This window comes from Vicugna pacos, chromosome 5, assembly GCF_048564905.1.
Source record: "Vicugna pacos chromosome 5, VicPac4, whole genome shotgun sequence".
Taxonomy (NCBI): Eukaryota; Metazoa; Chordata; class Mammalia; order Artiodactyla; family Camelidae; genus Vicugna; species Vicugna pacos.
The window spans coordinates 7,953,247-7,966,274 of NC_132991.1; the positions used below are offsets into that span (position 1 = coordinate 7,953,247).

General features: G+C 45.8%; 1 protein-coding gene across 4 annotated transcripts in view; it reads right to left on the reverse strand.

Moving 5' to 3' along the window:
• Positions 1 to 13,028, reverse strand: part of CLASP1 (cytoplasmic linker associated protein 1) — a 191,567-nt gene that overhangs the window by 73,681 nt on the left and 104,858 nt on the right. For 3 of the 4 annotated variants that reach the window (XM_072960809.1, XM_072960808.1, XM_072960810.1), the window contains exons 18-21: positions 12,769 to 12,846; positions 11,257 to 11,424; positions 10,666 to 10,715; positions 9,813 to 9,983 (exon numbers count right to left, since the gene is read on the reverse strand). In XM_072960809.1, the coding sequence (XP_072816910.1) occupies positions 9,813 to 9,983; positions 10,666 to 10,715; positions 11,257 to 11,424; positions 12,769 to 12,846 (467 nt within the window). Of the gene's footprint in view, positions 1 to 8,099; positions 8,148 to 9,812; positions 9,984 to 10,665; positions 10,716 to 11,256; positions 11,425 to 12,768; positions 12,847 to 13,028 lie in introns of all 4 variants that reach the window. The other variant, XM_072960811.1, reaches the window with a different exon arrangement.

A 13,028-nucleotide genomic window follows, 5' to 3' on the forward strand; every position in this document is an offset into this window, starting at 1 on the left:
TAATTACTCGTGTTTTACAGACGAGAAACAGAGAAACAAGGGGGCTGATCCGTGTGTCCAAGGTCACACTACTGGTGCGATCCGTGTGCCTGACTGACCTGCAAGTCTGAAAGCTCACTCTCCTGGGAAGGCACCCAGTGACATCAGGGCAGTCACCACAGCAGCGTGAACGTGAAGACACAACTCAACGTCTTATCTTACGTTTACTATAAAACATTCAGGTCACGGAATGGTCTTCTAAGGAAACAGCTAAAACAACAGAGTCTTTGCTGACCTGCCCGTGTTCTCCCTCCTCCCCCACTGTCTGGTGATATGATCCGAGACCCCTGCTCATCACCCCCTTGTGCCCTTATGTTTTTAATAAACATAGCTGCACAACCAGGAAACAGATGGCACTATTTTGTATTTTGAAGTCACATTACAGGGAATGTACTTTTCTACAACTTACTGTTTGGCTCAACATTTTATTTGTGAGGTTGCTGACAGCACTGATTTTTCAGCAGGAGGTAGAGAAGACCCATTTCACTTCTTCCACAAGACCAATGAAGGCCCACACAGATTCACCTCGCCCTCCTGGCTAACCTGCAAAGGCTGCTCCACCATCTGTGGAGCTTGGATGTTGCATCGCAGGCCTGCTTCTCAGCGGCCCTGTCTGCCCGGCAGCCCGCGTGTGCCCCCTGCAACCCGCGTGCCGGCTCAGCTCCGTGCAGCAGCACCCCCGCGGGTAGGGCAAATCAAGCCGCTTCTTTCTCAGGCCCTTCGCTCTCTTGCAGACGCATGTGAAGATACAACGAAAAAGTGTGCTGGAATTCTGACTGGCATTGTGCACTTTGGGCTTAACTTGGGGAGAAAAACAACTTTATGATACTGATCTTCCCATTCATCAGTGTTTTCTCTTTCACTTTCTCAAGGTCTGGCAATAAAGCATCATAATTTTTCCCAAAAAGTTCTATTCAATTTTCATAATTTTTTTCCCAAAATGCCTTATTTTATTACACACAATATAGTTTACTGTATTTTCTGACTTGTTGACAGGTAAGAATGTAACTCCTATACTTTGATTGTAACTCTAGGAGCCTTGCCAAACTTTTACTTCTGCTCATTTGTATGTAGATTATTCAGCATTATCTAAATAGAACACCAAACTATCTACAAATAAGACTTCAAGTTTTCCCTTCAAGCTCTGCCTTTACCCTGCTATCTTGGACATGCAGTACCACACTAAAGGGAACCACGAGGGGCGTTGCTGCTGGCAGCCACGTTGTAAAACATAATTCTGGAATTCCACAAAAGTAGGTTTCAGTCAGTTAAGAAAAACTCCTTCCTAATTGCTAAGAATTTGTCAAAAGCGTTTGTGGAATTTTTAATGCTTTGCCTCCATCTTCTGAGACAAGAGGACCATTCCCCCAGGTGTGCTGAGTGTAATTACACGCTCACATCACCAAGTGTCCAATTCTGGCCCTCAAGCTGCGCACACCAATGAGGGAAGCACTCCCTCCCCAAGCATGTGGAGGACTGCAGTTGTCCAACGCCTCCCTCTAGGCGTGTGTGGCTGTCTGAGCACGGCAGGAATTTTTTTGATCTCTTTTCTATTTTGAGTAATTAATTAGCTTTTGTAGGGGGTGGAGTTTTAAGTACTGATTCAAATTATTTAGAATTGTCTTACAACTACTCAGGTTTCTTGTCCGTCTTGAAGAAACATTATTGTTTCTTCTAGAAATCTGTCCAATTTGTTTTAAATTTAACACAGAATTGTCAGTTTCCTCCTCCCCTTGATCCACACTTGTACCTGCTTTATCATTGTTAACAGATTATCTATACCTACTCTCTACTTCAATCCATCTTCCCAAAAGTTTGCCTATTTTATTAGTATTTTCAAAGAATATTTTATATTTCTTAGTCCTCTCTAGAGAATGTTCAATTCCTACTTCATTAACTTTTACTCTTACCTTTGTTATTTCCTTCCTACCCTTCCTTGGGTTTATTCTGTTCTTTTTCTAAAACATTAGAAACTAATTCAGCCTCTCTTCTGATACAAATTTAGGGCCATGAATTTCCCTCTGAGCACTGCTTCTGCTTCATTCCACGAGGATTAACATGTAGTTCAACATACTGCGCTGCTTTTTTAAAGATACACTACAGGATCTCATTTGCTAATGTTGTTTTGGAAAAATTAGTTAGTTCCACACTTCCCACTTTACAACAAGAAAAACAGCCAATGGACCTAAGATTAAAATGTCAAATATGAAACCATAAAAGTTCTAAAAAAGGGGGGGGGTACTTCCTTTGTAACCTGTAGTGAAAAGGCCATTCTAACTATGACAAACCTAAAAGCCATTAGAAAAGATTGATAAATTAGACTACTTTTTTTCTCAAGATGGTAGAAAAGAAAGCTATACGCAAATTCAAGAAAATGACAAACTGGGAAAAATTATTTGCAATTCATGTCATAAAGTGCTAATTTCCTTAACATATAAGAAGCTTACAGGAATCAATAAGAACTTCAACCACCTGCGGTGCTGGTAAATGTTTAGCAGTTGGCAGGAGATGGGTGGAGGTGGGGGTGGGTGGGCGGGGTGTGTGTGTCCTGCTGACTTGTGGTGTTTCACAGTTTCATTGGTGTAAACCTCCCCACCTTGGCCAATCTGATACTACTGGTGTGATGTCAACCAGTTTATAAAATTCCTCACAATTTAATAACTGGCTCTTTATAAACTGGTTCAAGCCAGCTCCAACTCACCACTGCCACAACTCAATACAGAATGGTAGAAGGCTAGGAACAGTTAACAGAAGTAGAAATGGCTCTTAAATGTAGGAAAGAATGTTCAGACTCACAATAAGAAAGAATGTTAAAATGACATTAAGAATCTGTCACCTATGAGATTGGTAAAAATTCTAAAATTTGCTAACATTTTGGCATGTAGGAACAGGCACTCTAATTCACTGCTGGTGGGAGTGAAAATTAATACAGCCCTTACAGAAGGCTATTTGGCAAAATCTACCCCAATTACAGATGAATGCACTTTTTAATTCAACAATTCCACTCTGGCTAATTTGTCCTCCCAATATTCTTGTATCCATGCAAAATCAGATTTTATAAAAGGTTATTCATGGCTCTGGAAACAATCCAAATGTCTATCAATATGGGACTGGATGGTCAGGTTAGTCTATACAGTGGGACGTATGTAATATATATAATATACGGATTAACAGCAGTAATTTAGTGAATGAAGAGTTTCACTACCCTAACACAGAAGAATCTTAAGATACATAAGTGAAAATAAGATGCAGAATAGTGTGTAAAAACACTACCTTTTACATGAAAAATAAAGGGATAAGTATGATTTTTACATTGCTTCTATATGCAGAGAAACTCTGGATAAAATGAAACTGAGAGCAGTAACATGCTGGGGTTGAGGGCAGAGGGGACAGGCAGGCAAGTGAGAGACAAGATGGGAGGGAACTGGCTATTTCTTAATGCTTCCTGCATTTGAACTGTATGAACATGTTACTTCTCCAAAATTTCTGTTTTCAGAGGAAGCAGGATACAGCTCAGTGGTAGAGTGTGTGCTTAGCATACATGAGGTCCTGGGTTCAATCCCCAGCGCCTCCTCTAAAAGTAAATAAATAAGTAAACCTAATTACCCTGCCTCAAAAAAATTTTGTTTTCAAATACTGCCCATTATAAAGATGATTCAGCAAATACTCTTTAACATGTGGGCAACTATTATTAGGGCCATAACAATTTAAGACTATTACATCTTAGTGATTTATTTAATTTGTTCTTATTATACAAAAATCCTCTTTATCTCTAGTGAAGCTTTCTGCCTTTTTTAGCCTGTTAAACCTTCAACAATTTTCTTTTACTGTGTATTTCACATCCTTTGTCTTTTACTCATTTGTAGCCTTATGTAAAGATTTGTCGTTTTAAATATCACATAGCTAGATCTGTTTTAAAAAATTAAGGCTAACAATCTATTTTAATTGGAAAGTTTTGTTCATTTGAGTCTGTGCTTATCAGTTATATGTAATGCTTTTTGTCTTTATTTCTCAGATTCCTTTTACCCTTTCTTTCCTCCTTTTGCCCTAGCTGTTTCAGAGAGATGCTTTACTCTCTTTAAGGTAACAGTCGCACAGATTAAAATATTAAAACCACAACTTCTACTTAAATCATACTTTTGAGGAGAGGGGGTATTTTAAAGATCCCTTTCTTACAATAAACTTCTTTACCCTGAGATCACTGTAGACTCAGATTCGACTGTAAGACGTAACACAGAGAGCCAGTGTGTGCTCTTCACCCAGTTTAACTCAGCGGTAACATCTTACACAACTATTGTGCGAATCAGAACAGGACACGGACGTCAGTAAGCTCCACCAATCTGATTCCGACTCCCCACTTGTATCTGCATTTACACTGGGCTTTCTTTTGTGGGTGGCCTCTCCCCTCTGGCGGCCTCCTTCAACAACAGCGGAAAATACTCAACCCTAACCTTGTCACATGCCGTCCCCACCAGGCTTTCTCTTCTCAAAATCCAATCAGGTTAAACATCCTCACCATCTTCTGTGGGGAGTAACGTCTCCACAGTTTCCAGCCCTGCCCTTCTGCACAGCTCTCCCATCTTAGTCATGAGCTGATTCTTCAGCTACACTGAGTCTGCTCTTCAATCCACCTGCTGAGCTCTCAGTGTTAATAACTTACTGTATTTTAATTTCTACAAGATCCATTTGTTCTTTCAAAACCTGCTTGGTCATTCTTTATAGTTTCTTACTCCCTTGCCTTTCCAAAATTTCTTATTTCTTTAAATATATATTAAGACAATGAAGTGGTTTTTTTCTTGGGGCTTTTGTGGGAATTCTTTAAGGTCCAGACTGAAGTTGAGTTCTTCCAATGAGGATCTATGTTTGCTTCTGCTCGTGCCCTGTGGATGCAAGCAACTCATAGCCACTTTAAAATGATTTAGATGAGGTAAGAATGCATTAATTTTCCCTAGAACTTCGATGTCCATGGTTGCCCCTCAGTGTCCAAGGGGACTGGTTCCAGGGCCTGCCAGGGACACCAAATCCACAGATGCTCAAGTCCCTCAGCTGCCCTCAGTATGCGCGGACCAACCAACCGCAGATTGCGCAATACTGCACATTTACTGAAAAACTCCACGTACACGTGGGCCCGCAGTTCAAACCCATGTTGTTCAAGGGTCAACCGCAACCATCAACTCTCTCATGAGAGGTGTAATAGACAATATAAATGCTCCTTCTCCAAATCCCCAAAATTACTGACCGTAACACACTGAAAGGTAACCTGGAAAAAACCTTTTGTCCAAAAGCCAACCTTTTAGTTCTTTACCAACAATTTTTTTCTGATTAGCCATCAGGGTTAGAAGGGCTACTTGATGTGTGTGGTAAGAAACTCCCAAAGAATATTTATTTTTCTTAATTACTGTAATAAGGGAGTTGCCAGAATTCAAATAAATTGTCCGATTTTTGAATTTAGGAGCATCCAACTACTGACTCAAAACCATGTTTTTGCCGCCTAATGATGAAAGTACCTAGCTCTCATCTCAGGAGCTGGAGAGTGAAATATTTAACAGAATGAGTAACAAATTTTTAAAAGGCTCCTGATGATTCCAAAAATTCAAACAGGAAACTCATGATGAGATGCTAAGTGGTACTTACTGCTGCCTGTTTCTAATGAGCATGCAGGGTTTTCCTGAGCATCACTGCTAAGGGTCATGCAGCAAACAGAAGTGACGGCTGAGCAGGGCGCCAAGCCACAGGCCTTCCATGGCCGCCCATATTTCCGTCTCATGACCACACAAGGCCCAAGGCTACGACCGGCAGACTCTGCAACAGCCTGTGCAGCCCTGGGAAGGGGCCAAGGCTCGCTGCGCGCCTCGACACGGTGCTGTTTCTGCTGATCCTGATTCCATACAATTAAGGGCCCACCTTCTCCCCTACCTTCCTACACCAGGGCCAGGACACTTACTGTTCTCAGCCTCCTGCACAAGATTGAGGAAGCAAACTGCACACCTTGCTCTGGTCTGATAAGAAGAAAACTTATATGTATGTATATGCAAGATTGGGACATTGTGCTGTACACTAGAAACTGATGAATTGTAACTGACTGTACTTCAATTAAAAAAAAAAAACCTGATAGGGAAAAAGTTTAAAACCTGCCCTGCTGGGCGGGATAGCAACTGACTTTCGGTCTGTTGTACAAGTATAGGAGATTAACCAGGGAGTTCTGGAAAAAATACATAATTTCCCCTGTAACACCCTCACTTTTCACTTCACTACATTGTTGAATTCCGCCCTCCACTTCCCATCCATCTAGGCTGAGGAAATATTTAGGGTCACTTCTTTGAGATGGAGAAATTATTTACTTACGCCCAGCCTCAGTCTTCTCTCACAAGCAAAGTGACATGACATAGGTCTCCTGTTCACTTTTCATTTTGGAAACTGTCACTTAGAAAATTTACCCAATCCCAAGAATCACCAGTGAGGCTTCCTGAAAATTCCTATTCCCTGGCTCCTTCCAAACTTAATCAGAACTTTCAGGGGGAAGGACCCAGGACTCTGTTCTTTTAGCAAACATCCAAGTAATTTTTATGGTGAGTAAGTTTGAAGAACACCCATCTTGAGACTATGCTCATCTTTAAAAAAAATTCTGCTCCTTATTTTTCCTGTATGAGTGAGCCCCTTAGGAAGTAAAATCACATGACCTGCACACATCAAGATAAGACCCAGTCTCCTCTGCTAAATAATATAATGGAGTTTTCTAAGCTATATACTCCTAATAAATATGATGTTGACCAGGCTTTCGGGACTCTGGGTCCATGAAATCTTGAGTCCCCTCGTCCCATCTTTGCTCTTAAAAAAAAAAAATAATAATGTAACAGAGAAATCATTACCCTGAGGGCTGCTGAGCCTAAGCCATCACCTTAAGTGGAAGAGGTCTAACTGTAAATTTCAGTTATCTGAGATGTTACCACACTCACTATCCAGAGACTTTGCAAAGATGATCTTGTCTGGCACATGCTAATCAGAGACCTGTATAGACAGAAACAGCCATGCCTAAAACTCAAATGATGAGTGGACGGCTGAGAGTAAATGAATGAATGGGGATGTGTCAGTGATACAAATAAAAATGTATTGTGTAATTCAGAAGCTTTGGGGGAAAGTAAAGTATTTTCTTAATGTCTAGAAATTATTTGGTAGAAAACCTCTAAAAGCCCTTAACCTGAGCAGTTGACACTGAAATTTATTTTCAAAACAGGAAAGGCAAATTCTGGGAGGCCCACAAAAGTACAAAGTCAAGGGGAGGAAACAGAAGCTAAGGTTGTGCGTCAGGCGGGACACGACCACCACCCCAACGACCATCCACACTCCTCCCTGGCGAGGGCTCTGGGTAAAAACCACGGACGGCAAACTGGTGCTAGACTCACAAGAACAACTAAATGAGAAAGGAGAGGGGACGTGGGTGTGCAGAGGCCAGAGTCCAGTGGAGACGGAATGGAGAGCGGAGGGGCAGCGTGCAGTGTGTCATGCAGGGACCCCGCCCAGGAGGACAACAGGCGTGAGAACAGAGGACGGTGAGAGACACACCTCGATCACAGAAACAAACCGCTTACCCTCCGCCTTAGTGGTAGTACCATCTTTAAGCAAATTAAAAAACAAGGGAAGGGATAACAGGGAACAGTTAGTAACATTAAAAAATTAAAAAGCAGAGTGTTATTATTAGCTACTAAAAAAGCAAAAGTACAATTTAAAATAAAATTAAAAAGGAAACAAGTTCAATAGCAAAGCAGAGTCTGCAGCAAGTCAGCGAGTCCATCACCTTACACTGAGACCAGCTCAGCAGAACGTGCTTCAGAGCCCAGGCCTGAAGGGCCGCCCAGGGCTGCACCCCGGCCAACACAGGGACTGTGCTTCTGACCTAGCTGAGCCCCATCCTCTAAAGAGGTCCTTTTTTTCTTGGAACAAAGTATCAGCAGAATAGGGGTGAAAACTAACACACTGAAGAGTCACCCAGAGGACAGAGGCGGCAGGAAGCTCTGAGAAGCGGGCTACACACCGAGCAGCCAAGCCGCATAGCTCGGTACCTGAGTCAGGGCCCGCGGACTCCGCATCTCCCCTCATGGCTCTGGACTCTAGAGGTTTGGAAAAGGGTCATCAGCTGTAATGCTACACTTCTGCACAGACGGAGTAATCCTAACGGCTTCTTCAGGAATTACGTATACTTCAGGGCTGATTTTTTGGGCTGTTATTGTTTTGGACATCAGGAAATTCTAAGAATCAGAATACTCCAGTCATGTCCTTAGAAGAGGTGACACCGGGCTGAGAGGTACCATCAGCGCATCTCGAAGGTCGGTCCTGTACCAGCCAACCAAAGGTCTGAGTGCTCACTAGCACTAGGGGAGCCATATGGTCCACAATGGAGTCGTCAAATGTGCACAGAGAAATAAAAGTCTTTCTAGAGCTGGCTTTTACTCAAGTTTTCAAGCAATGACATAAATCCTAATTACAAACACTCCAGGTGGATCACAGGCGCTGAAACAGCTGAGGAGCAGAACCCGATTGATAGTCAGCAGGAGCGCTGCACACAGCAGGGTCCTGATCTGTTTGCCACTCAGCGACAGTACGCACACGGGACCACAGACACCTACGTCACGAGACGGCCGCTACACGACAGGACAGGGGCTCTCAGTAGGCATCTTCCCCACCTAAATGTGTCTACTGTGAGCTATTCCCACTGGGAGAACAAGGCTGAGTTAACAATGTTGCAGAACACGCACTCCACACCTTTTAAATCGATCATGTTTCTATCAACCAGTTTCTTCCCTCCCAGAGGATAACAGCTTACAAAGGACTTGCACATAATTTCACTTATCCCTACCACATATCTGAATTAGGTGGTTATTATTACCATTAATTCATGGGTAGAGAAAACAAATTCAGAGATAACACGGTTTAGTCAAGGTCACCAAGTACTAACCATCAGGCCTGTGACCTTCGGTGTTCTCTCAGTATGCTTCTGTGCTCAAAACACTTCCAGAATATTACTTTTATAACTGACTGCAATTAGTTTCTAAACCACGCAAGTTACTCAGTCTCAATGTTTCATCAAGTTTAACCTGTATTCATTTCATTAAAATCCAAAATAAAACTAATCCAGCAAAGTCTCCAGACTTAAGCTTCGATTAACTTTGCCCTAACAAAAATAACATGAACTAAACTATTAGCCTCAGTAACAGTAGCTGTTAAGTGTCTGCTGAAAAATGGACACACGGACCTGCCACTCTGTGGGGTACCGATTCTTTGAAAATAGTTCCATTAGTCTTCCGGGCTATCATCAGAGCAGGCCCTGCTCCTCCCAGGAGTTGCGTGGAGACCACACTCCTCTGTTCAAGGTAAGGCTGGTGACCGGATCCCACACTCCTCTCTTGAGCTGCCCTGCCTCCGCACCAGGCCACACCCACAAACTGAGGACTACGATCACCATCCCCACCATCCCCACGTCTCTCACTAAGCCCTGTGGCTCTGCTGCCACTGCGTCAGGAGGGGGAGCCCAGCTCTGTCGACGCGGGAGGGGCTGAGGGGCCGTGCTCAGGGCAGACTTGTCACTAGACAGGGCGATCTCTGGACTCAGGCGGCTGCAACCAGTCAGCACAGTTACTTACACTGAGCTATCCGCCTGCAACAGGGGAACCTCCCCAATGACAGCTTTGACACCTGCCAGATGAACAAGTCTGAGAGAAGGCTAAGCGTCATCTTGCACAGCAGCACTGGGGGAAAGGACCAGGGGCGTTGGTTACCTAAGGATGCGTAGGACCCTGGAGGCAAGGCTGCGGCAGAGCTGAAAGGTGCAGAGCCGGGACTCGAGGAGACTTTGGACTTGGCGCTGGCTGCTGCGTTCACATCAATGTCACTTCGGGACCGCTGGAGGGACCCAGTCGTTGATGCAGATTTGGTGCTGACCGTAGAACCTTTTGTGGTGAGGAAGGACATGTTAGTTAAGGACCACAACAGAGTGTTAACTGTACATCGCTGAGACGTGTTCTGCTTTTCTTAAAAACAAACAGCAAGTTTTAACAAAGGCTAGAGCACTGGGCATTGAAGACACTTCAGCCACAGTGAAGGGATCACAAGTGACCATGACTGCACGCACCTTTGTAATCGAAGCCCGTAAACCCCAAGAAATGAACCACCCTGTGGCCCCTACAAGTAGTGGCAGTGACAAACTGCTCACATCTGGCCAGTTTCCTCACCATGTGGCACAAAGGTGTCCCCCTCCCCAGATGCCTCCCCTTCAGGAGCCATTCCCCTCTCCCACCGCCAACAGGCACCTGTCCTCACTCGTCCTCACTCCCACCAAGAGCTCCGGGCCCAGGGCCTCACTGTCTGTGCCGTGAACCCACGAGCTGGAGTGGGGAGGGAGGGAAACTTCGTCTGCTGGGGGTGGTGGGAGTGCAGGGCAGAGCAGACACTCTGCAGGCCTGGGAGGGGCCAGAGAGCATGTGGCCAACTGCCAGCAACCCAGCGGCCTGAGCCATGCAGCCCAGCTCAGGTCTGGATGTACACACGGCCCGGAGTAAACAAACACACATGCCCCAGGTTCCACACACACACACACACACACACACACACACACGGCCCCTGCAGTCTCACCTCTGGAGGTGGCACTTCCAGTGGGACTTCTTTTGGCAGAGAGCGGCCGACTGAAAATAAAGGTTCACATGTGCGTATTATCAGCTGTGCATTTTACCTGCATTAACATGAGCACCATACAAGACAAGAAAACTGCGATAATGAAGTTACTGCAGAGACTGTGGACTCCCACAGGCATCTGGATCCCAAGGTCAGGAAAGCCTCAGCATTCCCCTGTGGACTGTCTCCTGAGCGCGCAGACAGGAATCTCAAACGTGGACAGAAGTGAGAGTCAGACGGTCACGTGGTGCCCAGGTGTGAGGGCCCTCCCTCTCCTGCTCACCCTGACTCAACTCTGACGTTCTTGGAAGATGCTGAGAGTAATCCACTGACATTACTCCACCCTGTGCCCCAGGAATGCCACACAAACAGGACTGCGAACTACCTGCGGCAGAGATCAAGGCTGCTGCCTTCTTCCCGCTCCCCGAGGGCCTCTGAACTGAGGGGACCGACAGTGGCACATGCTCTGAGGACACGGGGAGAGCCCGTGTTCTCATGCAGCCAAGTCCCAGACCCTAAGCCTCACACCAGCAAAGAGCACGGCCTCCTTACTTGAGACTCTCCTGCGAGCTAGAAGACGAGAGGTCGGACTGCGGCAGAGACACGATGCTGTCCGAGTTCTTCAGGTGGGACTGCAGGGCCTTCTGGTAAGAGGACTCCAAGCTGTGATAGAGGTGCTCCGCTTCCCGACTGAAGTGACTGTGGAAACCCCAGTAACACCTAGGGAGACACGCCACCTCCTGTCACAGCCAGCGGGCCACACAGCCCTCCCGCAGCCCTGACACCGTGTGACACCACACACGACTCGCAGGGTCGTCCGGGCTGGCAGGAGTCCTATCCTCATGGCTGACCAGCGCTCTGACCCTGGGGGTCGTTCAGCTCTGCATCTCAGCCTCCTCCTCAGTCAGGTGGAAACTGAAGAGCCTTCTGGCTGGAGTGCGAACACATCTTGGGGAAGATGGAGCTACAACCTCTAGAACTACACTGAGAACCCAAGGGGTCAGTCACAGTAGTGTTTACACGGCCGGACACTCACTGATCTGAAATGCGGAAAACTGCTTTGGGTAACACACACAATAGAAAACAGAAGAATGTTCACAGCTACTTGAAATCTGCACTGCGTTATGAGTGAACAACCGGAAACAATTGAGGAGCGGACAAGGTGTGAGGTGAGGAAGCTTATTAGCAAATCCGTCCCCGATGTTTGTCACAACCACTAACTATGCTGCCCATTTGGTAGGATCCACTATGAAGAGACTCAGTGCTGAGAGAGGGTCCGCCAAAACTCCGAGCCCAGGGGCTGAGTTAGCAGAGGCACAACCAGAGCAGCGGGCGTGGCCCAGGGGTAAGGACTGACTGGAACCTGTGTCGGTGGGAAGAGCTGGTCAACTACAGAAGCATAGAAGAACTAGCCATGGGGCAAAACTCAGCGTATTTACCTAAATGCTGCCTGAGGGACAGAGAAAGTCTCAGCATCAAACCTCTGCCATTTACAATTACCACGGCAAAATCACCCCCAGGATGGCGGTGGCCGTGGGGGCCACAGCTCCTCTATTGGAGCACCACCGGTCCTGATGGCAAAGTGAGCCCAAATGCTCTGGGCTGACCCCAGCCTCCCTCACGGGGAGTCACACGTCCCAGGAACCCTGTGGTGCCCATGGATGTGAGCACAGGGAGAACCCGTGACGGTGACTTTCATAGTAACTCAACAGGTCACTCTGGAAGAATAGAGCTCAGTGAGTAAGAGAAAAAACAGAGCACGCCTACTAGCACTTTCCTGATTCGCGTGATTATTTCCCACAAATTTAAAGAAGAACGTTCTGTTGTCGATCTCAGTCCCATTTATATTCAAACAGTATCAACCAGTCTTTCAGGCCTGGGCACTGAACAACTCTCAGAACAAAAAACTAGGGAATATTCTGAAATGGCCTTTTGAGTCATATTTAAAGCCATGATTAACAAAACATGTTCGCGTCACTCAGTGAGCTTCGACAAGGCAATCCGGACCACGCACCTGGGACGCGACAGCAGTGACCCGAGCCGGTGCTGTCAGCAAACACTTACTTTCTGGCCTCCATCCTGGCTTCAGAATCGGCATCGTGTATTCCTTTCTTTATTGTTTCGGCTAACACTGAAATATGTCTAGATATTTGGGAAAGAAAGAAAACAGGTGTGAGAAATAGCTTAAAGGCAACGCGGGACCCAGAAGCCTGTACCAGCGAGTCAGCAAACGGGGCAACAAGAACCGCCCACAGACCCTCTGACTCCAGGCGCCCTGGCCCATGCCTGCCCTTCCCTGCTTGGGGCCAGATGACCCCACTCTC